The sequence below is a fragment of the Sciurus carolinensis genome, chromosome 16 (genome assembly GCF_902686445.1).
Source record: "Sciurus carolinensis chromosome 16, mSciCar1.2, whole genome shotgun sequence".
NCBI classification, from domain to species: Eukaryota; Metazoa; Chordata; class Mammalia; order Rodentia; family Sciuridae; genus Sciurus; species Sciurus carolinensis.
Genome location: NC_062228.1, coordinates 28,895,641 through 28,918,467, shown reverse-complemented (window position 1 = coordinate 28,918,467; position 22,827 = coordinate 28,895,641). Strand labels below are relative to the sequence as shown.

Genomic DNA, 22,827 nt, shown 5'->3' with positions numbered 1-22,827 from the left:
CCAGCCGTGCCCAACTTGCTGACCACCCAGTAGTCCATTCAAATCATGAATCCACCAAATGGATTAATCCACTGATGAGGCTGCAGCTCTCATGAACATTTCCCCTTTGGACATTCCTGCATTGTCTAATGGGAGCTTTGCAGGGGATGCCTCATATCCAGGCCAGAACAGGAGGGTTAAGGAGCAGGTGGGATGAGCAGGTATGGCCACAGCGGAAAGCATGAGGGATACTGTGGTGGTGAAGCGGTTCCTATCCTGACTGGAGGAACGTGGACGTCCAGGCTGAGAGTCCACTACATATGGCAGGATGCTGCTGGAGCAATCTGTGTAACGCGTTCCTGGACTTCTCTGCATCATACGGTACAGCTTGCATGTGAATCTAGAATTATCTCAAAATGTAAAATTCAATAAAAATTAAAAAGGAAACATTCTAGCCCACTAAATGTACTTTGCTATGCCGAGATCAGGGTTAAGAATTCATTGTGGCACTTGGAGTCTGTAAAAACTGTGGAAGCTGATGGAGTACAGACCGGGCCACGCCCAGCAGTCTCTGCAAGTGTGCTGGCACCTGCGACCCTCCCGGTTCCCTGGAGGGCTCCTACTGGCCTCAGGGCCGGGGGCCTCCCAGGGAGAGCAACCCCTCCATTTTTGCCAAAGATGCTAACAGAGGTCATGACAAGGAATTCGCCAATGGCAAAGTAACCCCAAATGTAGTAACGCCAAGGTGGGAGACCCGGATGTCAATCTTGTGTAGGTAAATCAAACGTCCCGACGCATAGCAAGTGCTCCACCAGTTGCGGCTATTCTTAATTTCATCTGAATTGCACTAATAGAGTTGTTCAGGAAGGAAATATTCCATCCCACAGGGACTAATATAGAGAATTAAAATATACATAAGGATACCTTCCAAGACTTCAGTGTCCCATAAATATAATAGAGTCATATTAGAAAGTGATTTTTAAGCCACCTCTAATGCTATCTAACAGAATCACTATGACAAAGGGAATTTTTTGGGACCCTCTTTTTCAGGTCTAAATATTCATTCAATTCAATGAAGACATTTTAGAAGCAGTCAACACATAACATTTATTTCGTTTTTTTCCTACACTTTGTTTCAAACAAATTAGTTTAGCAATATTCTACGACATATACATTTTCAATAAAGATAATCATCAAGAAGAGTTTGACCTTCCTCTGCATGGCAACCAAGGATTTCAACTGGAAAAAGACTGTAGTCTATAAAGAAACATTCAAAACATATTTAAATTCCCTGAGTGCTTGATTTTTCCAATTCCTTTCCATCTAGACTGAAACGAATCTCAGGAAATTTCAAAGACCGATGGCTGAATCTAAAAGAAAAAAAAAAATCTATTAGTTGTCACGATTACTGCCAGGGTCAGTCCCCAACACCTTAGACTTCACTGATCATACTAAACTTTGCCAGGCTGCTTTATGCCTGGGAGAAGACAAATCACCAATCAATTATGTACACTAATTAAAAATGCTTCCTTAGGAGGTATTTTAATAACTTAGTAATGGGGTGAAGTGTTTCATCTAATTGCTTACTTTAAAACATTTTTTTGTTTGTGGGAGGTGGACTGGGATTGAACTCAGGGGCATTCAGCCACATCCCAGCCCTATTTTGCATTTTATTTAGACACAAAGTCTCACGGATTGCTTAGTGCCTCTCTCTTGCTGAGGCTGGCTTTGAACTCACGATCCTCCCGCCTCCGCCTCTGGAGCTGTGAGGATTACAGGTGTGTGCCACCGGCCACGCTTACTTTAAAACATTTTTGGTAACCAAAACGTTAGCCAGGCTGCATGAACACCTGCGAATGCCTCATGCTGCAGTCTACATCAACTATCCAGGTGCCACCTCAAAGGTGGTGGTACAATTCCGCAACTGGTTGAGGTCGCATGGAAAATAGAATTATATGCTCATTTGTCCCTATATTAAGTTATCATAGAAGGTTAGGCAAAACACAGTAAAGTGAATACTGGAAAAAAAATTAAGTAAGTAAGTTGGTATGTACCGTATCAAAGTACACTGTTTATCTTAATAGATACAAATACAAGAAAGATTTTTTAAGGCAGGGGTATTTCAAAAACAAATGTTTTAACTAACTCCAGGCAATGACTTGCATAATTTAAAAAGACTTTATATAAATAGTAGTTACCTAAAGAAGAACAGGGGCTGGGTAAGCTTTCAAGGGAAAAGAAAAAGAAATAGAGAATGGCATAGTATCCAGAAGAAAATAAATTTTCCTAGAAAAAACTTCACTTCAGCTACATATTTCTTAAAGTTAACTCACATAAATAGTTCTCCATGTACCATAGAATGAGCATACAGGTTCAAACTAAATGGTGGGGGTCACAAAGTGTTGAATTTAATGCATTTTTAAAATTTTTTGTTTTAACTAGTTATACATGACAGTAGAATGCACTTTGATACATCATAGATAATGGAGTATAATTTCTCATTCTTCTGGTTCTACGTGATGTAGAATCCTACCAGTCATGCAGTTATGTATGTACACAGGGTAATAATGTCTGATTCTTTTAAGTTTACTCCAGACTAAACTAAATGACAACATAGGAGGTTTTCTTAGCATAGATTTGCCTGAAGAAAATAGGCTTTATTCAAATATCTATTGAGAAAAAAATCTGTAGTATTTCTTTCTGGAAGACATAAGAAATTCTGGGGGCTACTGTTTTCACATATGGTGATGGCACATTTCTGTATTTTTATAGGAAAAGGAGAAAGAACAGGGGAGGCAGGTAATGATGGAGAGATGAAATCTTGCAGCATATGAAATCACAAGGGCAGTATTTTATGAAGCACCCAGTTTGTTTCAGAAGACAACAAAGACAAGCAGCAGAGATCATCTGTGTCAGGCCCTTAGGCAAATTCCTGGGGAAAAAAAGTACAATAATTTTATGTTCTCAAGTCTATCCTTTTTTCCATTAAAAAGATATATTTATAATTTCCATCTTATTTCAACATTTCCACTGGCATGCCGTAAGAGAGCTAGCATTCACAAAGAGCCATCTGAAGTTCCTTTAAATCATTTTTAATTTCTAAAGGGATTTTACCTATTGATTTTAATGATTTTATGACATTAGTTACCATAAAATGAGTTAAGTTCTCATGAAATGTCAGTTTGACATCTTGTTCAAATACTTTTCTGCCACCCATTGCCAGCCCTGTCTATCCTATTTTCCTACCACCAAGTTAGATGTGGAGATACCCAGTTATAAAATCTGCAAACACCCAGATAATAAACATGCAGGCATATACTTTTTACTGTCATTCTTCTTGGGAGGATTTTATGTACTGAGATCTTAACACACTTGAAAAAAAAAAAAAAAAGAAGCAACAATCTTAACAAAGATGAAAACATGCACTGATGTCTAAAAAAAAATCAGGACTTAAGTAAATTTATCTTCATTCCCACTGAAAGCAATCTGATGTCCAGAGACTGAGAGTCAGTCTACCGTAAAATATGGCACATTAGATACTACAATGACCCACTTGAAATGTCTTAATGCAATTATGATGTCCTCTACAAACAACTGTAGAGAGTTATATTTTAATATTCCGGACCAGAGGTTTCCATGCAAAATATATTGGAATTGTAAAGATTACAAGTCGGTTAAAGATTACACTGCACAAATCAGCAGCTAGTCCATGGCAAAAATGAAGACTGAAAATAAGATTTGAAAGCAATTATTAAAATAAGGAAAAAATATTTAGTTATCATAAGCAACATTACCATTCCTGCTTATAAAATTCAGTATTTCAACCAGCTAGCTGGGAAGAATGAAAAGCTTCTTCTAACCAGCTAAAAAGAAAGTCTTTACCAAGTCCCTTGAAAAAGCTCATTTTCACATTACTCAGGCTTCATTATGCTAAATCAATATTCGTTTAGTCACTGGGGTTATTGACATATTTTAAAATAAAAGTATACCCTTCAGCTACTGCACTCATTACAGGTAATTTGTCTTGTCAGAGAGCAGGGAATATTATCCTAGTCTTTCAGGGGCTGACAGCCCATGGAAATACCTCCCCATGGTTACAACTGTAAATAATTTTAAGGTAAAATATTGAAAAATCAATGACTGTTTCCTGCAATCTGTCACAAACAAATCAATCATAATCTGTACTGCCAGAGAGTATGATTTGAAGGAGATGGGAGCAGATGTAATTCTTGGCTGGAATCTCTCATTTCAAAATCACTTCACATAATGGTGTCATCATTTAAACACTTAACAGTCGGTGCGACTGCCACTGTAACATCCAGTTGGACAAAACCACAAGGAAGAGGAGGAGAAAATGCCATCGCTATTATGTTAACAAACATTTAATTTAAATGGTTGCTGCATTAGTAAATTTCCGCTGAAAACAGTTTTACCTGCCTCTTTTGCAGTTAGAAATTAATCAAGGTTGCTTTTCTGTGTTTTGATGCTTAGAAAATTAGCCCAGGACTCAAACTGTACTCACAGATCTTTTATTTTAAAAGTCCATTATAGACAATAAAATTTGGAATGACACATAAGACATTTAAATTTCAGAATATCCCTAATTCTATCTACATAACAGTGATTAAAAAACAGTGTCATCGATGTCAAGATCATACTTTTAAGACTTAAGAGCAGGTGTAAAGGAAGACCAGTAAGACCTCGTCAATTTGAAAATACCCCTGCCCTCCATATACAAGCTACTCCACAGAGTGATATGTAAAAGCCAGTTTAAGAACCCAAGCATACCAAGTGAAAAGGCTGCTCAAGGTCATAATACAGAACTGTCTTACAAACATAAACCGCCTTCCAAATAATCACTTTGATATTACTATTTTTTCTTACACTGTATTTTGTGGTTTCCTCAACTGCTTATAATCCTCTGCATTGGCGAATTAAAAAAATCTGAAAATTGGTATATTTTGCCTTTCTGTTAATTCAAAACACCATCTGACATTTTGAAAGGTTTTTGTTTTTAAATGTATGCTAGTTCCTTTAATGGGTGAAATCAATTTTCGCTATCACATTTCTTACCAATTGCCTAATCATATAATTAGGCACTATGAAGTCCTTTATTGTTTTATTAATATTCCTCCCTGGATAGAGTTCAGGGGGCAGACATCTTTGATGACTAGAAAAGTAGTTTTTCTTAACAAGGAAAACAAATAGATACAAATGCCATTACACAATATAAGCCTGTAGAAACATTCTGAGACCAAGTAATTGGTCTTTTACAAAGACCAATTTCTAATTGAACCTGCATTGTCAATGTGGAAATTGGCATCAAAAAGTAGAGCCTTTTCTGATGGATCTAAATTGAACCCAATTTTTGTTCTTCAAGAATCTTTGATGTATTTCTGCAAGGCCAACACCAGTTTTTGAAAAGGAAAGAGCACATGAGTAAATCACCAAAGACACATCATCCAGAATCAAGCAAAAGTCCTCCATTCCATGGGAATCCCTGCAACAGCTGCAGGGTCAGTAGCCAGCCAATCTAGCCAGTGGAAAAGAAAGCATTACCCAGGCCTAGGATTACATGAGAAATGGAAAGAGACCCACAGCTCGGAACCAGGAGAGGCAGCCATGTGTGAGCTCCTGGGCTGCATGCACGAGAACGCCCCAGGCGGGGCCCAACTGACGCCTTGCCAGGGCGCTGGAACCAGCTGCCAACCACCAAGTCCTCCACTCGCAGTGTGGCTGTGGCTGGCAGCAAATCACCCTGCAGAGAACACATCCCCCAGTGATCGCAACAAAGGACCGCGAGGCAAATGAGGACAGTGAACACAAGCTGGACGCACGCATGTCACCCACAGACTACAACGTCACCTACCAGCACTGAGCAGGACACCATCACAGGGCCAATTCTCAGAAAGAAGCTATTTTAAGGGTGCTGCGTCTGCCGAAATGATATTTCTCAGCGTTCCCAACAGAGCCCATACTTACCCTGAGAGAAGCAGGCTCAAAAACGTAGCAGAGGTGATCATAAGACTGTTTGTACATCCCAAATTTAAAGAAATTTCTGTCAACTGGACAAAATTCTCATATGTGATGAAGGTTCCAGATTACAAAGAAAAGTATTCTTTTAAGATAAATAATATTACCTCCCTATCTTCAGAATCTGCTCCTTCGAACAGCAAGTACTTTGGATCCATTAGGAGCTGCGGACTCTTGGAGAGAAGAACAGCAGTAGTTAGCCTCATCTTTCCTTCCTCTTCCTTCCTTGGTGGGATCACAATTTAATTACCAATACTTCAATTGATTTTATTCCTGAATGATACATTTCTCAAAAAGCATACTTGTGGGCTATTTCCACTAGAGAACATTTAGTACAACCTTATCCATTAATCAACTCTAGCCCAAGACTGGAGGATGCTTTCTTCTTGTTTCTAGAGTGGCAGACCTTCCCCACGTCTACTTTATTATAAAAGGAGTAGAGTTTAGACACATTTGAATTGCACCTTCAGTGCATGTGAAATGGGAATCTTGAAAATAAATGTGGCAGAGGACAGATGTGAAACTCAACAAATCTGCATCTATGTTTAGATTTTTTTTCCCCATATTTATCCTCAGAAGGAAAAGAAACAACAACCCAGATCCTTTTATCTTTTATATTCATTGATTCTGTACACGGTTTAAAAATAAAACAAAACAAAAGATGAAGCTTAAAGGTAAACAAAGAGGAATCAGACTGCCCCACTGCTGAACGTTTTCTTTATATTAGTGTCGTGTTTTCTAACTTGCTGGCATGCCTCAGCTCTCAGTCACACAGGAGACTCCCTTTCCATAAGGCCCAATCAGTAATGTGGAAGTCAAGTTTATTATTTACAATCAAATATTATTTCACATTACAGTAAAAATCACTTTAATGCCTTAGTATCACAGAGAAGCATTTTTTTCTATTGAAGCATATGCTAACTATAGCTGCCTTCTGTAAAATGAGCTTTTTATTTCTGTCAATCATTGTTTTTACTCAATAAAATATTCTGTTACTAAGTCCTGTTCCTTGCTCCGCCCACTAAACAACACAAACATTCTGAAAAATAATTTTCTCATCCGCTTATGTTCAGTAGTCATATTTTAATGAGAAATGACAAGTTTTGCATAAACTGTATGCTCTTTGCCACTAAGAGTTTGGTACTCATGGCTGAATCTGATACTCTCGTGAAATTTACTATTAAAAGAACTAGGTAATTAAAATAATCCCAAACTGTAATTTAGTATAAATAGTTTTTCTTTTAAATAATAATTCTATTTCCATAAAATATCAAAACCTTAGGCTCCATTTTTATGAAAGGTACTAGTTATTTTATAAATTTCACTATCCAGTGATATCATTCAAATGAATTATTTAATGTAACTCCAGGATAGATGATAAATAAAAATCAAAAAATTATCCAATCATTCCATGAATCAAAAAATGTTCTATTTGCTATGCTCTGGGTGAATGCAATAATGGAATTTTCATATTCAAAGGCCTCGAGTGGCATCCTCTTGCACTAAGCCCCTGTTACCAGTATCAATTATTTGGTACAGCCAACCCTGATGCTCTTGTGAGTTACTCCACACACAAGCATACCCACAGTGTGTGTGTGTGCAGACACTCACCTGCAGATGAGCCTTGGGACGTGCAAGGACAAATTTCAGCCAACATTTGGAGGAACCCCGCGGTTCAAAAGTGAACTTAGCTGGCTGAAAACATCCAAACGTATTAGGGAAGCATCACACTTATCACCTGCACAGAAAATGGAAATGATTCTGTTTAAGGAAACACGGAAGACTAGCAATACTTTGGGGATATTAGATATGAATATCTAATCTAATTTTCTCCAAGGTATCACTCCATATTATGGTGAATAAACAAATAAAAGCTGTATCAAGGTGTGGAATATCATTAGCCTGAGAAAAGGCTAGAAAAATGGATTACATAAATGACAACTGCAGGAGAAAATTATATTCCCTTCTCCTGAACAAATGTTAAGTTCCTCCTTGCTAATAAAGACTTAAACTCAAACTACATTAGAATATACTGGTTTTCAATTTTGAAGCATTTAAGTTAATTTGCCAAGCTAAATTGGCGCTTAGGCATAATACAGCTATAGAAACATTGCAGATTTATGCAGAAATAAGTTATCAGTATCACACTTCAGAGTAGTGACGAGAAAGCAATCCAGAGTCATTATTGAACATGGAAAATAGAATTTCTAGATTTTACACATTCTGAGAGCTGTGCCAGCTGTTATTTTATTTAGAAAAATTATTCTCCATCAAACAGCTACCAAATATGTCAAAAAGATGTTAAAAATACAGACATCAACACACAACATAGAAACTGAAGAGAAATAAACAAAGATACTGAGCTACTACCACTCAAAACAGGCTGTGCTATTTTAGAAGGAAAACACAATTCCAAAGTATGATACTTTGTTCACAATCTATTTTAAAGAACATATTTAATTCACTCAGATTATGTGATTTCATTTATTTCCATGTTATCAACTAAAGAACATTTGTAATTTTTCCCTAAGATTTCTAGAATTTATAAATACATTAATAATTATTTGGTGCTATCAATCAAAACTGATGATATGCAATTAGTTCATGTTCCTATTTCATCTCTTCCAACACAATAAATTTTTAAATAACACATGGATAATAGCATGAGGTTGGGGGTTGCAGCTGCCAAAGGAAAAAAATTTGATGGGGGGGGGTTGAGGGATAAATAAAGCAATTATCTCTAAATTAACGCTCTTGTTTTAGTTTCAGCAAACAAATCAAAATAAGTCTCCCTTTGATTTTAGTTTACCATGTAATTCTAACCAGCTAATTATCCCTGGAGTCAAGAATGAGCTGTGACTCCACACCTGGCTTTTCCGATCATGATCATATGCCTAGGGTCTTCTCCACTTTCATTTCCTCTTTCTACAATGAGTTTTAATATTAAAGGAAAACACACACACCTCTCTCACATACACTGATGGACAGCCAGCTTCCAGGAAGTAGTGAGCTACAAAGAGAGGGGAAATCTTAATGTAATCCTGATGTTAAAGGGTATTAGGTGCTGGGTAAGCCAAAGGTAATATGATCAACAGCATCCGACTTGCCATTGTTTTTGCAGTCAGAGATTGGAAGTAAAGGACAGTAATGTTATTTTAGTCGTCACCCAGGTTATGATTCAGATCCTTAAACTAGTGTATCATCTCCACTTGCTCATATATTCAAATTTACAAAACAATATTTTGGAAAAGATAAGTTCTCCTCTATCTCTAGAACTATAGACAGGGCATTCCATGAATGTTGCAGCTAGGTACTTGAAGATATGGAAAAAGAAACTGTTTTTCATCATCCAGACACCACAGGAGACTCTTCTCCAAAAAATTTAAGTGGTATAAATTCCTCATGTATTTACCTTTTTGTTATATTCCTGTTTCTGCACACTAGGCATGGCTTCCTCGATAGATCTTTTCTGAACACTAATGTCTGCTTAATAATACACTGCAGTTTTATGTTTTTATTTTTATTTTTTCAAAATTAGAAACACTCCACAAAGGTAGAGAGAAAGCAAGCTGACAAAATGTATTGCCAAAAAGCCACAAGTAGTATTATTACATGCCAGAACACTTAGCATTAAACTACCGTCTCTCTGGAAAACTTCTGTTGCCAAACTGCTCACAAAATCTGCAAGCAGAAAGAGGTTTCAAGTGCAATTAAATTCTCTAAAAGCAAAACTGTACAAAAATATGCTGCCCTTCTTATGTCTCCATTTATAGACAACATTTTCTCAGGATCTTAATTAAGATAACGATGCACACCTGTGTCAACATTCTCTGGCAAGACAGCCTTATCAATCATAATCCTTTAAGTACACTCTAAAACAGCAAAGCGATATGACAGAAGCAATCTGTTGCCTTTCCTGGAGTTGGTGTTGTGTCTCTCCCACAAGAATGATGAGATCTTTAAAATACAGCAGCTCTACTTTTATGAGTCTTTAAAGTTTTAACAGTAAACAGCTATTACACTAAGTAAACAGAAGTAACCTCTTTTGCACTTGATTAAAACAATGACAACTGTACAGTCAAAACTTGAAGAGCAGGTTTCATGGCCAGGTCTTGACAATGCAATTATGGATCATGTTTGAAAGCTCTACCTTTTAAGAGTTATGCATAACTGGATCCATGCAGACAGGACAAACCAATAAACCCTTAGTAAGTTTAAATATGATGTTTAATAGCCCCGTGTTAAAAACAATCAGAGCAAATCTATCCCTAGTGTAAGTTACCATATTCAGAAAGATACAGATGCAATAGGTAGTAAAAAAAAAAAAGAAAAAGAAAAAGAAAAAAAAAATGTTGGTAATCTGGAATGAGAGGTAGGTTGAGCCCACCTCTGCTGTGGAGAAAGAGATTCAGTGACAAGAGACCTGTGAAACTACTGCTAACAAGTAAACTGATTCTCAAATGGAAAAGCTGATGAATAGAAAGGGAAAGGGAGGGGAACAGATCCTCCCCGCCATCAAGATACGAAGTTAAAACTTGGTGTTTACCAGAGAAAACGTGAAAGCCATCATCTAAAAAAGGAGAACATCCGTCTGATGGATCTGAATTCCGTCTGCCTACTAATGATCAGTCCTTCCCTTTAACATATTAGCACGATTCTATCGCAGACGCCGGGCGGCTGTGGCCAGCCGAGCAGCAGAGCCATCAATGTGCAAATAAAGCAGAAAATAGAGACATCCTTAAGAAATGAGTCTTAAATTTGACGTAGAGCGGAGGTGACAACCACGGCAACAGAACCATAAATTCTAAATGCTTCAATATCTTGCAGGATTCTCTCCAGTCCTTGACACCAAAAAGAAGAGAGTGAAAGGAAAAAAAATAAATAAATAAAAGAGCAAACAGGCCTGGGGGTGGGAGAGAAGCAGGGTGCTACTGGTGGGGAAGAGGAAGAGCCGCGCGGCCAGAGTGGCGGGTTATGTAATGAGGACGTCTGCGTGACAGACTCGGACTCTCGGTGGCGCAAACCTCCAGGGCTCCGCTGCAGAAGCCGAGAGAGGGATGGCGGGGACACGCGTGGGCGTAGGGCACAGGCTCACGCGTGTCAGCCCGCGGACCGCGACACCCGAAGAGGCGCGTCCGACGTCGGGAGCCGCCGCGCGGCGCTGGGACGCGGCTCGGAGGGGGCTCACCTCTGCTCCGCGGAGCGGGCTCGCGGGACGCGGACGCTCCCTCGTGGCAGGCGCGAGTCCCCGGCGGGCGGCGCACGCGGGCTGCCACCGACCGTTAGCGAGCTGGGTTGCGGCGGCGGGGCGGCGGGCGGAGCCGGGGGCGGGCGCCCAGGAGCGGCGCGGCCGCGGGAGGCGGGAGCCCAGGCCGCGGGGCGGGGACGCTCCAGGCGCTCCCCGCCGCCACCAAGCCCGCCCCGGCCCGGGACGGTGAGTCGAGAGGCCGCCGCGGGCCTGCTCCGCGCTTCCCGGTGCTCGGGCTGTGCGGGGCGCTCTGCCTCGCTTCAGTCTCGGCGGGTTTGCGACCCCCTCGGCCCCGAATCCAGTCCCGGCTGCACGCTGCCGCCGGCTTCTCGTCTCCATGACAATAGTGCGGACGAAGCCCCGCCCCGCCCCGCCCCGCCCCGCCCCTTTGGTGCCGGGACTCGGAGGGAAGCGAGTTATGTCATCAGGGGGAGGAGCCAATGGAGGATCACATCCAATCAGAGGCGAGGGCCGTGTAAAGGAAGGGCGGGGCTGACCGAGAGGTTCTCGGATACTGTAGTCTGGAGTGGTCTGTCGGCCTGGGGGGCGGAACCTAGATGGGGAGCAGACGGAGGGGAGGAGTCAGCGCGCGTGCGTGAAGGCGCGCCGCCGGGCGGGTGCCGATGTGAGGAGTTGGGGTTAGTGTTTGTCCTGGCTGAAGCTCAGGATGTAAAATGTGTCTCGCGCGTCAAAGTCATTGTAAGAAACTTTGTATATAGTTGTACTTCGGCTTGCGTGTGGCCCCATTATAAAAGGTCACAGAGTCTCTGATACACCGAACTCTAGCGCAGTGCCCAACACTGGGCAGGCCCCTGTCTGGTTCACCAGCGCCCCTGTCTGTCCCATGTTCGAGTGCGTCGTTGACTTGAGGCGGCGAGAGGTGGAGAGACTGGGAGAGGATCTGTTTTGTATTCTGAGTGGCGGTGGTGGGCAAGGAGTCTGCCTGTGACTCAGTTGTGTTTGCCTTGCCAGCGCCTCGCTGAACAAACAGTGGTTGGGTTGGGCACTGCTCTGCCTAGTGTTTGCAGTGGCGCTTGGGCGGGTGCGAGAGTGCATGTGAAAGGCAAAGCAACTTAGTTGAACAAAAGGGAAGGGGACCCGCACCCTCCGCCACTACCGACCTGGCAGGGCCAGCTGCTGATGGAAAACCGAGAGAAAGTCGCTGCGCCTCAAGCGGGTGGGAGTGGGGCGGAGGTCAAGAGACCTACGCCAGCGTAGCACCTTCTGCGTGCGGTAGTTCTTGCCCACACCTCTCCTCTAGAAAAGGCTACCCCGGCAGTTTCAGGACCCCCTTGTCGCCTCCCGCGTTGTCCTGCCGGGGGGTCAGGGGAAAGAAGGCCGAGCCGAGGCCTGGCTTTCGCCCACCTGCTGCTGCCGCTGGTGCTGCTGCTGCTGCTCCTGCTGCTGCTGGCGCAGAGGGGCAGTCATCCTGGACTCCCTGAGCCCTGGGCGCCGGCTTCCATTGGCTCTCCCAGGGACCTTAATTCCGGATCTCCAACTCGCCCCAGGGACCCCTGGTTTGAGGGAGAAGCCGGTGGGGAGTGGGTGCCAACCACCTCGGTAGCCCAGCCTCCCGGAGAACAAGAAATCCGCTAACAGCGATTTGCTGTTAGGAGGAGAGGCGAGCACAGAGCGTGCGCCCGAGCAGTCTGCGGCCTCGTTCCCTTTGTGCTTTCAAGCGGCCGGACCCGCTATCGGGGCCCGCCGGGCGTCAAGACTGCCGCTCCGCCCCGAGTTAGCAGGGGAGGAAAGTTGGAAGAGATCGGCGCGCTTGGGATGTGATTGTCATCCTGGGGCCGGCGCTCGAGAGTCTGGGAGAAAGAGAGAGAGGGAGAGACCGGGGAGGGGAGAAGGGGGAGGCAAGAGAAAGGGGGGAGAGGGGGCGGCGGAGGAGAGGCGGGCGCTAGGGAGGGGCGAGGGGAGCGCCAGCGAGCGGGAGAGGGAGCCGGGGAGGAAGAGGGAGAGGGCGAGGCGCGCCTGGCGGCCGGGTTGGCTGCGGCCGCCCAGAGGCTCCTGCCAGTCCTCCCACCGACTACACCCCAGGAAGGAGGAGCTTCGGGCGCGCACAAGGCGTCAGAATCCTCAATTTCCAACTTAGCATCTTGGCAGGACCTTTGCGAAGCCAAAAGCAGAGCCCCCCGGTGCAAAGAGCGAGGGGGGAAAAAGAGAAAGCAGCAAGGGCGGGGAGGGGGGAAAAAGCCTAGCCGGGGCGAGCGAGGCGCGCAGAGGAGCGGGCGCGGCGGTCGCAGCCGGAGGCGCGCGGGAAGCCAACAAGGAGGCGCCGCGGGCCGGAGCCCCGGAGCCGGGGCTCTAGGAGCAGCGGCCCAGGGCAGCCAGAGGCCAGGTGCCCGCCCGCTCGCCCTCGCAGGGCGCCGCCCGGCTCGTTGGCGGCCGCGGCGCGGCGCGCCCCATGCCCGTGTGTGGCCATGTCCTACCCGCAGGGCTACTTGTACCAGCCGTCCGCCTCGCTGGCGCTCTACTCGTGCCCCGCGTACAGCACCAGCGTCATTTCGGGGCCCCGCACGGATGAGCTCGGCCGCTCGTCTTCGGGTTCTGCGTTCTCGCCCTACGCTGGCTCCACTGCCTTCACGGCGCCCTCGCCGGGCTACAACTCGCACCTCCAATACGGCGCCGACCCCGCGGCCGCCGCCGCCGCCGCCTTCTCCTCCTACGTGGTGAGTGAGCGGGATCCGCCGCGGGCGAGGGCAGTCGGACCCCGTTAACCCGCAGGGCTGTTGGGGACACGGGCCTAGGCACCACTACCGACCTCTCCCGCCAAGCTTCGCGGCCCCTACAAACTTGGGCGATTGTCTCGCTCGGCGTCGCCGGGGCCTTGGGCTCAGGAGTTGTTCGGAGGAAAGCCGCATCTAGCTAGGATCCTTGAGGTGGAGGGAAAGGTTTTGAGGGGAAAGGTCCTTGCAATTAAAGGCGGATTTGGTTCAAACGGAAACTCCGGGCCGCCCTGCAATTTTTACTTTTTTGGTTTTGCCGTTTTGGAAAAGTTCAAAAGAAATAGATCCGAAATCTGAACAGAAGCGTGTTAAATCTATGTAAATGTGTTTGGCCTCGCCTTTAATTAATCCTCCAAAATGTTGCAAATCCGTAATCCTATCTTCACAATCCGATTTGGAGGTATTAAATTTCTGAAAAGTCGACCGAGCTGCGGTGCATCCGGGATTTTTCGGCCGGGTGCACTTTCTGGAAAAGCGCAGTGGCTTCGGTTCGGGTTAGCATTTCTGTAGGGTGGGAGTGTTAGGCAAGACTCAGCGTTTCCTTTGCGTTTCTTTGTGGATTAAAAAAGAAAGCAAGCCTTGACTTCCCTTGTTCTACCCCTTTGCGCCCAACGTGCGGTCGCCCCAGAGCAGAGCTTGGAGTCTCAGCTCCTGGCCAGGCCTCTATCTGGATGGTGGGCCGGGCGCGGAGGCCAGATCTGCGCACAGGGCACGGACTTTCGCCGGCAGATGGGGACCCCCGGGGTGGCACCGAGGTCGGGACAGATACAGGAATTAGGGCCCCCGCTGTCTTCTGAGGAGGGGAAGGGATTGCTCTTGGGTCTGAATCAACCAGCTCTGCCCCAGGGGAAGCTGGAGTGAGGGCCTCGCTCGCCCGCAAACCCCGGGGCGCAAGCAAAGTGTACTACATTCGTACAGCTGGCAGTGGAGACCAAGGCCCACACTCATCTTCTCTCTGCCTGTCCCCCACAGGGCTCTCCCTACGACCACACACCCGGCATGGCGGGCTCCTTGGGGTACCACCCTTACGCTGCGCCCTTGGGCTCCTACCCGTACGGGGACCCTGCATACCGGAAGAACGCCACAAGGGACGCCACAGCCACACTCAAGGCCTGGCTCAACGAGCACCGCAAGAACCCCTATCCCACCAAGGGCGAGAAGATCATGCTGGCCATCATCACCAAGATGACCCTCACCCAGGTGTCCACCTGGTTCGCCAACGCGCGCCGGCGCCTCAAGAAGGAGAACAAGATGACGTGGACTCCTCGAAACCGCAGTGAGGACGAAGAGGAGGAGGAGAACATTGATCTGGAGAAGAATGACGAGGACGAGCCCCAGAAGCCCGAGGACAAGGGCGACCCCGAAGGCCCCGAAGCAGGTTGGTGGGTGAGGGAAAGGATATGTTGAGCTGGAGTAAAAAGAATAGGGGACCTGGAGGGGGCGCGCACGGGGCCTGAAGGTTTGGGGCAAGGGTCTCTACCTTTGCAGGTGGGAACCTGGGCCCCGCCGCGTGGCCTCTGCGTTTCTGACAGCCTGGGTTTCGCCCACAGGAGCAGAGCAGAAGGCGGCTTCGGGCTGTGAACGGCTGCAGGGGCCGCCCACCCCCGCCGGCAAGGAGACCGAAGGCAGCCTCAGCGACTCGGATTTTAAGGAGCCGCCCTCGGAGGGCCGCCACGACACGCTGCCCGGGCCCCCCCGCGCCGGCGGGCCCTCCCCAGCTGGGCCAGCGGCGGCGCGGCTAGCGGAGGACCCGGCTCCTCACTACCCCGCGGGCGCGCCGCCGCCCGGCTCGCACCCATCCGCGGGAGAGCTGCCCCCGGGTCCCGGCGGGCCCTCGGTGATCCACTCGCCGCCGCCGCCGCCGCCGCCAGCGGTGCTCGCCAAGCCCAAACTGTGGTCTTTGGCAGAGATCGCCACATCCTCGGACAAGGTCAAGGACGGGGGCGGCGGGAGCGACGGCTCTCCGTGCCCACCGTGCCCCGGGCCCGTAGCCGGGCAAACCCTGGGAGGCAGCCGCGCGTCGCCGGCCCCGGCGCCGTCGCGCTCGCCCTCCGCGCAGTGTCCTTTTCCGGGCGGGACGGTGCTGTCCCGGCCTCTCTACTACGCCGCGCCCTTCTATCCCGGCTACACGAACTATGGCTCCTTCGGACACCTTCACGGCCACCCGGGGCCCGGGCCGGGACCCACAACCGGTCCGGGCTCTCATTTCAATGGATTAAACCAGACCGTGTTGAACCGTGCGGACGCTTTGGCTAAAGACCCGAAAATGTTGCGAAGCCAGTCTCAGCTAGACCTGTGCAAAGACTCTCCCTATGAATTGAAGAAAGGTATGTCCGACATTTAACGCGGGCTGCGTGGGTCCCGGACTTGCATAATTTATTAAAACCATGGCCTTGGCAGTTATTTTTCCATCACCGAGAAAGAGAGAGAGAGAGACAGAGACAGAGAAATAAACTACCCTTCTATTCAAAAGTTTATAGTTTATGGAGATGGATGACATAAAGATGTAAACATCTCCACATACACAAAAAAAGTCTTAACCAACCGAAGAGAAAAATTAAAAAGGATTTGTATTAAATCTTATTCTGTATATTTAATGTAGCATTTTTGTATTTAAATTGATAATTCAATATCTTTGAAGTAAATTATGAAATCAAGACACCTGTACAGGCATTTAATGTTTTTTTGTAATATAAATATATACATTTGTGTTTTCCCCAAAACTGTTTCATAGTTTAAAAATACCAAGTTTAATTTAATTTTTTACACCTATTGATTTTTCTGGGTATGAGCTAAAGTATTATTACGGAAAGGAAACAGGTTATACTCTTAGATTTAAAAAGTAAAAGAAACTGCAGCCGCCTTTGTAAAATGCAAAATATTTAATTAAAAGAGATTTTAACATAATCAGAGCCACTCATTACTCTTTAGAAGCCTCAATAAACTGTCCATTGCCTTGGTCCAAAGGTGCAAATGCAACTTTTTTTCCAAACGGGAAATGAAAGGTTCCACAGCCCCTCAGAGTGCCTGGGGAAAACCGTAATTAGGCTACAAGCCTGAGGGAACCCGGCCCTGCCCGGCAATGCGGATTTGGATCACTGATGCGGGCTGCTTGGGGAAGATTGGACCCTGGAGGAAGGAGAAGAGACCCAAGTGTATGCCCAGAAGGGAGAAAAGATGGCAAAGCAGCTAGAGACACGCACCACCCGAGCGCCAGCGCTTAACCTAATTACTTCCAATCAGTGTCGTGTTTTATGCAAAGCAATCAGCTGGTGAACTTTGCTAATGAGTTCGATTTTATGCCGGATTTAGCCCTTATTACTATTTCAAAGGTGCTGCTGGCTAATGCGGGAGGGGAGCGTTAGGGGATACCAAGGGAAGGCTTTCCCAAGTCACTGTCTTCTCTACTCCTTCAATATCGGGCATTGATCTCTTCTTTGGATTTGATTAAATTAGTGAACGTTCCATCCGCGACCATTCGGGTGGCGGGCGGCCCTGTGGATGCCCGCGCAGCCTTGGGGCTGGGGTCGTGGGACCGGCGAGGGGACGGTTCCCCCCTTTCACAGGTAGGTGTCACACTTGTCCTGAATTTCAAGCCTGAGCTTTGCAGAGTTGGAGATCCGGGAGTGGGAGGAAGGGGGTGGGGCAGGGAACACCACAGTCATTTGGGGGAAGCGAGGGGCGCCCCCGAAGGGATCCGGAGACCCTCCCCTATGGGCCTCTTTTTGGACAAGTGGCTTTTAGAAGCTCGAGGTCATATGCCTAGATAAGCAGGCCCTTGCAGACTGGATGAGGCTTGTCGTCGCGTTAGCACTTTCCCCAGCTCAGATTCAAGAGTCGGCCAAGGAACCACAGAAATATTTTTGAGGTTTTTTTTTTTTTTATTTTCGTCTTAATATCGCATATTTCATCTCAAACCTAAATGATGCATCTCAGGATGCATCTCAAACCTAAATGAGGAAGAGACACCACCCAGCGTCCGAGGCCAGCCAACCCTCACTGCTCCGGCTTCGCTGGGGGTGCCCTGAGTCTCCATTTTGCGCCTGATATGGAGCCGCCAAAGTGTTTCACTTCGTGGGAAATTCTTGGTGGTGGGGGGAGACGGGGTGTGTTACAGCAAAAACATACGCCAGCGAGGGGAATTAATTTGCTCTATTAAACCCAAGTCTCAGTGTAGAGAGAGAATGTGTTTGCACATAACACCGGTTTAATTAGGCTAAATCAAAATGCACATATTTGCATTTCTACTCAAGATTGCTTTAACCCGACTCGGCTTTTTAAACACACGCCAAAGTTTCACCCAAGTTGTCGCTCTTTCCCTCCCGCCCCCCGTTTTTCACCTGCAACGGGGCTTCTTTAGTTTATTCGAATTTAAACAAGTTTGAAAATTGCATTGTCCAGATGTTTGAGGGAATAGTGGTCGACTTCAAGGCTTAAATTAGCGAGAAAATTCACGCAGGGAAAATGGTTTTAAAGCTGGAAGTGTGAATGATTAAATATGCATGAGACGATCGTATTTTATTTTGTCCCTTTAATTATAAATGATTTTTTAAACAATTGAATTCCAGAGATGACTTGCTCCCTCCGGACCACCACCTCCAGCGCCTCATCCCTCCCTCCCCGCCCCCTCCCCCTCCAGCCTGGCTGACAATCAGTTTTTCACCCCCTGTTGAATATGCAGCCCCAGGAGTCACCTTGTCTTCTAAAAAGTCCGAAGAATAGGCCAGTCTCCTTCTCTTAAGGGAGGGTTTAAGGACGACATCAACTCCGCGGGGTTTTGGAAGCACCGGCCCTAAACCCTGATCAACGATTTTAAAAAGAAAATTACAGGCCTACTTGTGTTCCTGGGTGTATGCAAATGACGCCGCGCGGCCTCCAAAGTCAGACGGCGACGGCTCGGGGCAGCAAGCCGAATGCCCGCCGGCTAACTGGGATCCGGCAGCGCGCACTCGGGAGCGCGCGGCCTTTCTCCCCATCGAGGGGATGAGCTCGGAGCCTGCGGGCTGGGCAGCTAAACTACCCGGGGCTCGGCGGCTGGTGCCCAAGTCGCTGTCCTCTGCCCACATCCCTCCCTCCGAGACCTCTGCAGGGTCCACAGTTTTCTTTGCCTAGTTGTCTTGAGTAAAAGCCTTCAGTTAAGTCAGGGGTTTTCTTTGCAGGACAGGGTTTCGGTGACCCGCGGCTTTTCTGATGTCTATCCAGCGACTTCACAGTTTGGAGATGGCCATCGAGGTAGATCCGTGGTGCGGGCGTTTGGGAAACCAGGGCCGCACTGAATCCCAGAAGTAGTGTATGTCTGCAGGGTTCCTAGTCCCTTCCAGAATCTCTGTTTTGTCACCTCTCGGTCGTCTAGGAGGCGGTACATCGTAGAGGCACGGGCTGGGGGTTGGAGACCTTCTTGGCGTGTGCCAGGAGCAGGGTTTGTTCGCAGGTTTGGATTGGGACGCCCAAGTGGCGAGAAGCAGTGCCTAAAACACTTCGGTGCCGGGTTGCACTGGCTTTAGCCACCTGCGCCTGGCTGGGCCGATTCCTGGTCCCAAGGAGCGCCTCATTTGGTATTTAGGGACTAGAAGGCACTGAATCAATCCCAAGCAACAAGGGTCGTGGAATCACCGAGTGTGGTCTATGCAGACAGTCCCCTGAGACAGCGCCAAATCCGGAATGGGCTGGGTTCCTTTGCTTACCCCTCTGCGCGGGGCCGATTTTCAGTTCATGGGATTTGGGAGAGGAGACAGTGAACTCGATTAATCCCCGAGGGCATACGCGGACATTGGGAGGTTGGGAAACGGGACCTTTCCTCTTCCTACTCCCTCCATTTGGATACCGATCCCGAAATGTTTTTCCCCCAGCTCGGGTGCGGGGCCTGCTGCGAGGCCTCCTAGTTTGAGAAGCTCTCAAGGCCAGTCCTTCCCCGAGACAGGCGCCGCTCTTGCGGCCTAGAAGGTTGAGGTGAGGGAGGGTCGTGCGTGCGGTTTCCGCGCAAGCCATGTGTTTCAGCCCACCTGTCCCCGGCAAGTAGCTGCCAGATCCGGTGGAGGCACGCAAGAGCGCATTGCAAAATACCCAAAGTGAAAGGAATGCGATTGCGCTCCTAGGGAGCCCGAAGTGGATGCAGTTTAGGAAGGGCGCCGCCTACTGGTCCCCCGGAGCCACCGAGCTCGCCGGGAGGGGGAGTTAAGAGAAACCCTGCCAACCCCCCACCCACAGCAGGCCTTGAGCTCTGAACTCTGAGCTGGTCAAACTTAAGCCGTTCGCCACCCCAGGTTGCCTGGACCTGGACCCCAGGACCCAGTTAGCACTGGGGATTTGGGAAACAGGGCCTACGACTAAAACGGCTTTAACCCTACTGATTCCCGCCATGGTTTCGCACTGTTTCAAAAACCTGCCATCGGACAATTGAAAAATATGTGAACTACTAGGTAGCCCGCGGTGGGGGCCGCAGCTGTGCGGAGGTTCCGGTTCTGCATCAGGTGCGCACCTTCCACTTCGGTATGCCCTTTCAAGCTGGCGCTCTGGATCCAGCGCAGTCTTGCTCCGTTTGCAGTTTGGAATGCTCCGATGCGGCTACCGCTCAAATGTTTTGGTCTTAAAAGCTTTCTTCCTGGGGGGGGGGGGGGGGGGTGTGGACGTTATAGAAAAAGGAAAAGCGAATAAAGCAAAAACTACCTTCCCATTGCTTAGAACCATATTTCGAAAGCACCTTTAATTGACTCGGCGAGGCAAAGGATGCGGCGCTTACCCCTGCGTCTGCCCACTCCGCCGGAAGTGCTAACGAGTGGTATTAACCGATCTCCCCTAGCTGCAGGGATGTGTGGGTAAGCAGAGCGCACCGTCGGGCGGTCTCTTCCCATCCCTTGGGACTCCACCATCTCACAGAGAAATCGGGTCCAAATGGGACCTGGCCGTCCGCCTTTCTTTCAAACTAGCCAAAGGTTTGGGACTATCCCTAGACCCACCCTGCAGGTCTCCCTTTGCGACCAGGCCAGACCCAGTCTCCTTTTCGTTTGGGCGATTAATGTGACTTGGGCCCCGGGTACTAGGCGGGACCAGATGGCCTAACAGGAAAAGGCCTCCGGGACAGGGCAGTCGCTCTAGTTGGACCCCATAAGCTGGCCTGTCCCTCGGAGGCCCTGGGGGTGTCCCGCCTCCTGTCGGCTGAAGCGCCCAGCCCTTAGTTCCCCAAGGCCGCCCGCAGGGCAGTGCTCGTTTCCGGCGCCCGAACGAGCCCAGCGCGCCCAGACGCCACTTCCCAGTGAAATCTGCTTTTATTTGCTCCGAGCAAACCCCAGGCTCTCAGCGCTCCCGCCTGATGGATGCAAATGTAAATGTGCACTTATTTAATTGGATCAGGCCCCAAGATAAAAGAGATAAACGGCTCCCCGTTTGCTAACTTATTTTCCGAGGCATGCAGCGCCGCGTGGAGGGGAAGCTAATGAAGGAGCCGCGCGTCGCTCAGCGCTCCAGCTCGCCGCAGCAGTGGCGTGTTGGCCGGCGGACTCCGCGTGGGCTGCGACTCCTCCTGGACATCCTTTGCTCTGGCCCTGCACGCCGGGTGGGCTGCCCGCGGGACCTTTGTGTGGCCAGGCTGGGAAAGTGAGAGGGCACAGCACTAACATCGTGCTCGCAAACACCCCGCCCTCGCCACAAATGTCTCCACTTTGTCTTAAACCTCTTTCCTTCGGTACCCAGCACCCCATGCTTGGGTCGCACCAGCTGAGCCCATTCCATAGAACATCCCACCTCCCCTCGCCGCAGGCGTCGTCTTTACACCCCAGGAAGCTTGTCAGAAGGACACGAGGGCCGGAGTGAAAAATCCATGCGTACCTCACTCGCCGCGATGGTCAGGTGGAGCTGCCCTCAACACGGACGGACCCCCTTCTCTGTTATCAGGTGGCCTTCTTTGGGGAGCCTCGGGTTTGTTTCTGAATTGGCTGGACTCCATGGATTAACCCCTCCTGCCCCAAATACTGTACGCACTCAATACGCACGACAATTAAATAATCGCAAGGGGTCTCAGAACCCGGACAACTAGATGCTAGGAGGAGACAGGGCTATCCGGTTTCTTCCCCCCTCGGGGACGGAGTTCAGAACCTCGCTAGCGCGTCCTCCCGCCCCTCGAGTTCATTCCCCAATTTGGGGTTTTGGTTTTTCCGGAAAAGTTTTTGTCTTGAAGGGCTGGAGAGGGGTCAGGGTGCGCGAGGCAGAGACCTGGGAAGGAGCTTGCGCAGGAGGTGTGCGAAGCAGCCGGGGAAGAGGCGCGCTCTGGACGGAGACCCTCCCGGATTACCTCTGGAGGCTGGGCTAGGAGAGCGTCTAGACCTGGTGAGGCTGGAGAGAGCCGTGTCGGGTGAGGCCGGGCTGGGCAGGACGTCCCGGCCGCGCCCCATCCAACGCGCTGATGGATTGGCTTGTCAGGAGAGCTCGGTGCGCGGAGCCCATCAGAAAGCACTTACCTCGCTAAACTGAAATTACTGTCTTTTCAGGGGCTAATTTGTGTAACTCCCATGGAGGGGCTTGCAGGGGGTTTGATGAGGCATAAAATGATGATTAATGAATTTATTGGCCGATGCTCATCAAACAACGGCTCAGAGCTCGCGTCCGCACAGGCGGCCTGGCGGCGGCGCTCAACACAGCTGGGGTTCAACCTTCAGGCCCCAGAGCCTGCGGGGGTTTTCCCCAAGTGATTGGCTCTGGGTGCTTTCCCTGGCTCGGACCCTGTGACTGCTTGCTGCTGGCGGTCCGAGTCCCCAGATTAAGGACTGGGAAGGGAGTCAGAGAGGGTTGGGGGCGCAGGTTCAAGCCGCCGCTCCGTCGCCCCCTGCGGGCAGGTCGATC

The 22,827-nt window shown here is 48.5% G+C and overlaps 1 protein-coding gene and 1 long non-coding RNA gene across 2 annotated transcripts; one reads left to right on the top strand and one right to left on the bottom strand.

Annotated features, from left to right (window-relative positions):
• Positions 1 to 1,060: 1,060 nt before the first annotated feature.
• On the bottom strand, positions 1,061 to 11,590 carry LOC124967583 (uncharacterized). Its single transcript, XR_007105553.1, has 4 exons — positions 11,201 to 11,590; positions 7,624 to 7,750; positions 6,120 to 6,185; positions 1,061 to 1,349 (listed from the first exon to the last, which is right to left on the bottom strand). It is a non-coding gene; the product is annotated as an uncharacterized LOC124967583 (long non-coding RNA).
• A 1,630-nt stretch (positions 11,591 to 13,220) lies between these two features.
• On the top strand, positions 13,221 to 16,937 carry Irx5 (iroquois homeobox 5). Its single transcript, XM_047529024.1, has 3 exons — positions 13,221 to 13,935; positions 14,965 to 15,370; positions 15,543 to 16,937. The coding sequence occupies exons 1-3, from the start codon at positions 13,687 to 13,689 to the stop codon at positions 16,334 to 16,336; spliced, it is 1,449 nt and encodes a 482-aa protein (XP_047384980.1). The 5' UTR covers positions 13,221 to 13,686; the 3' UTR covers positions 16,337 to 16,937.
• Positions 16,938 to 22,827: the final 5,890 nt, after the last annotated feature.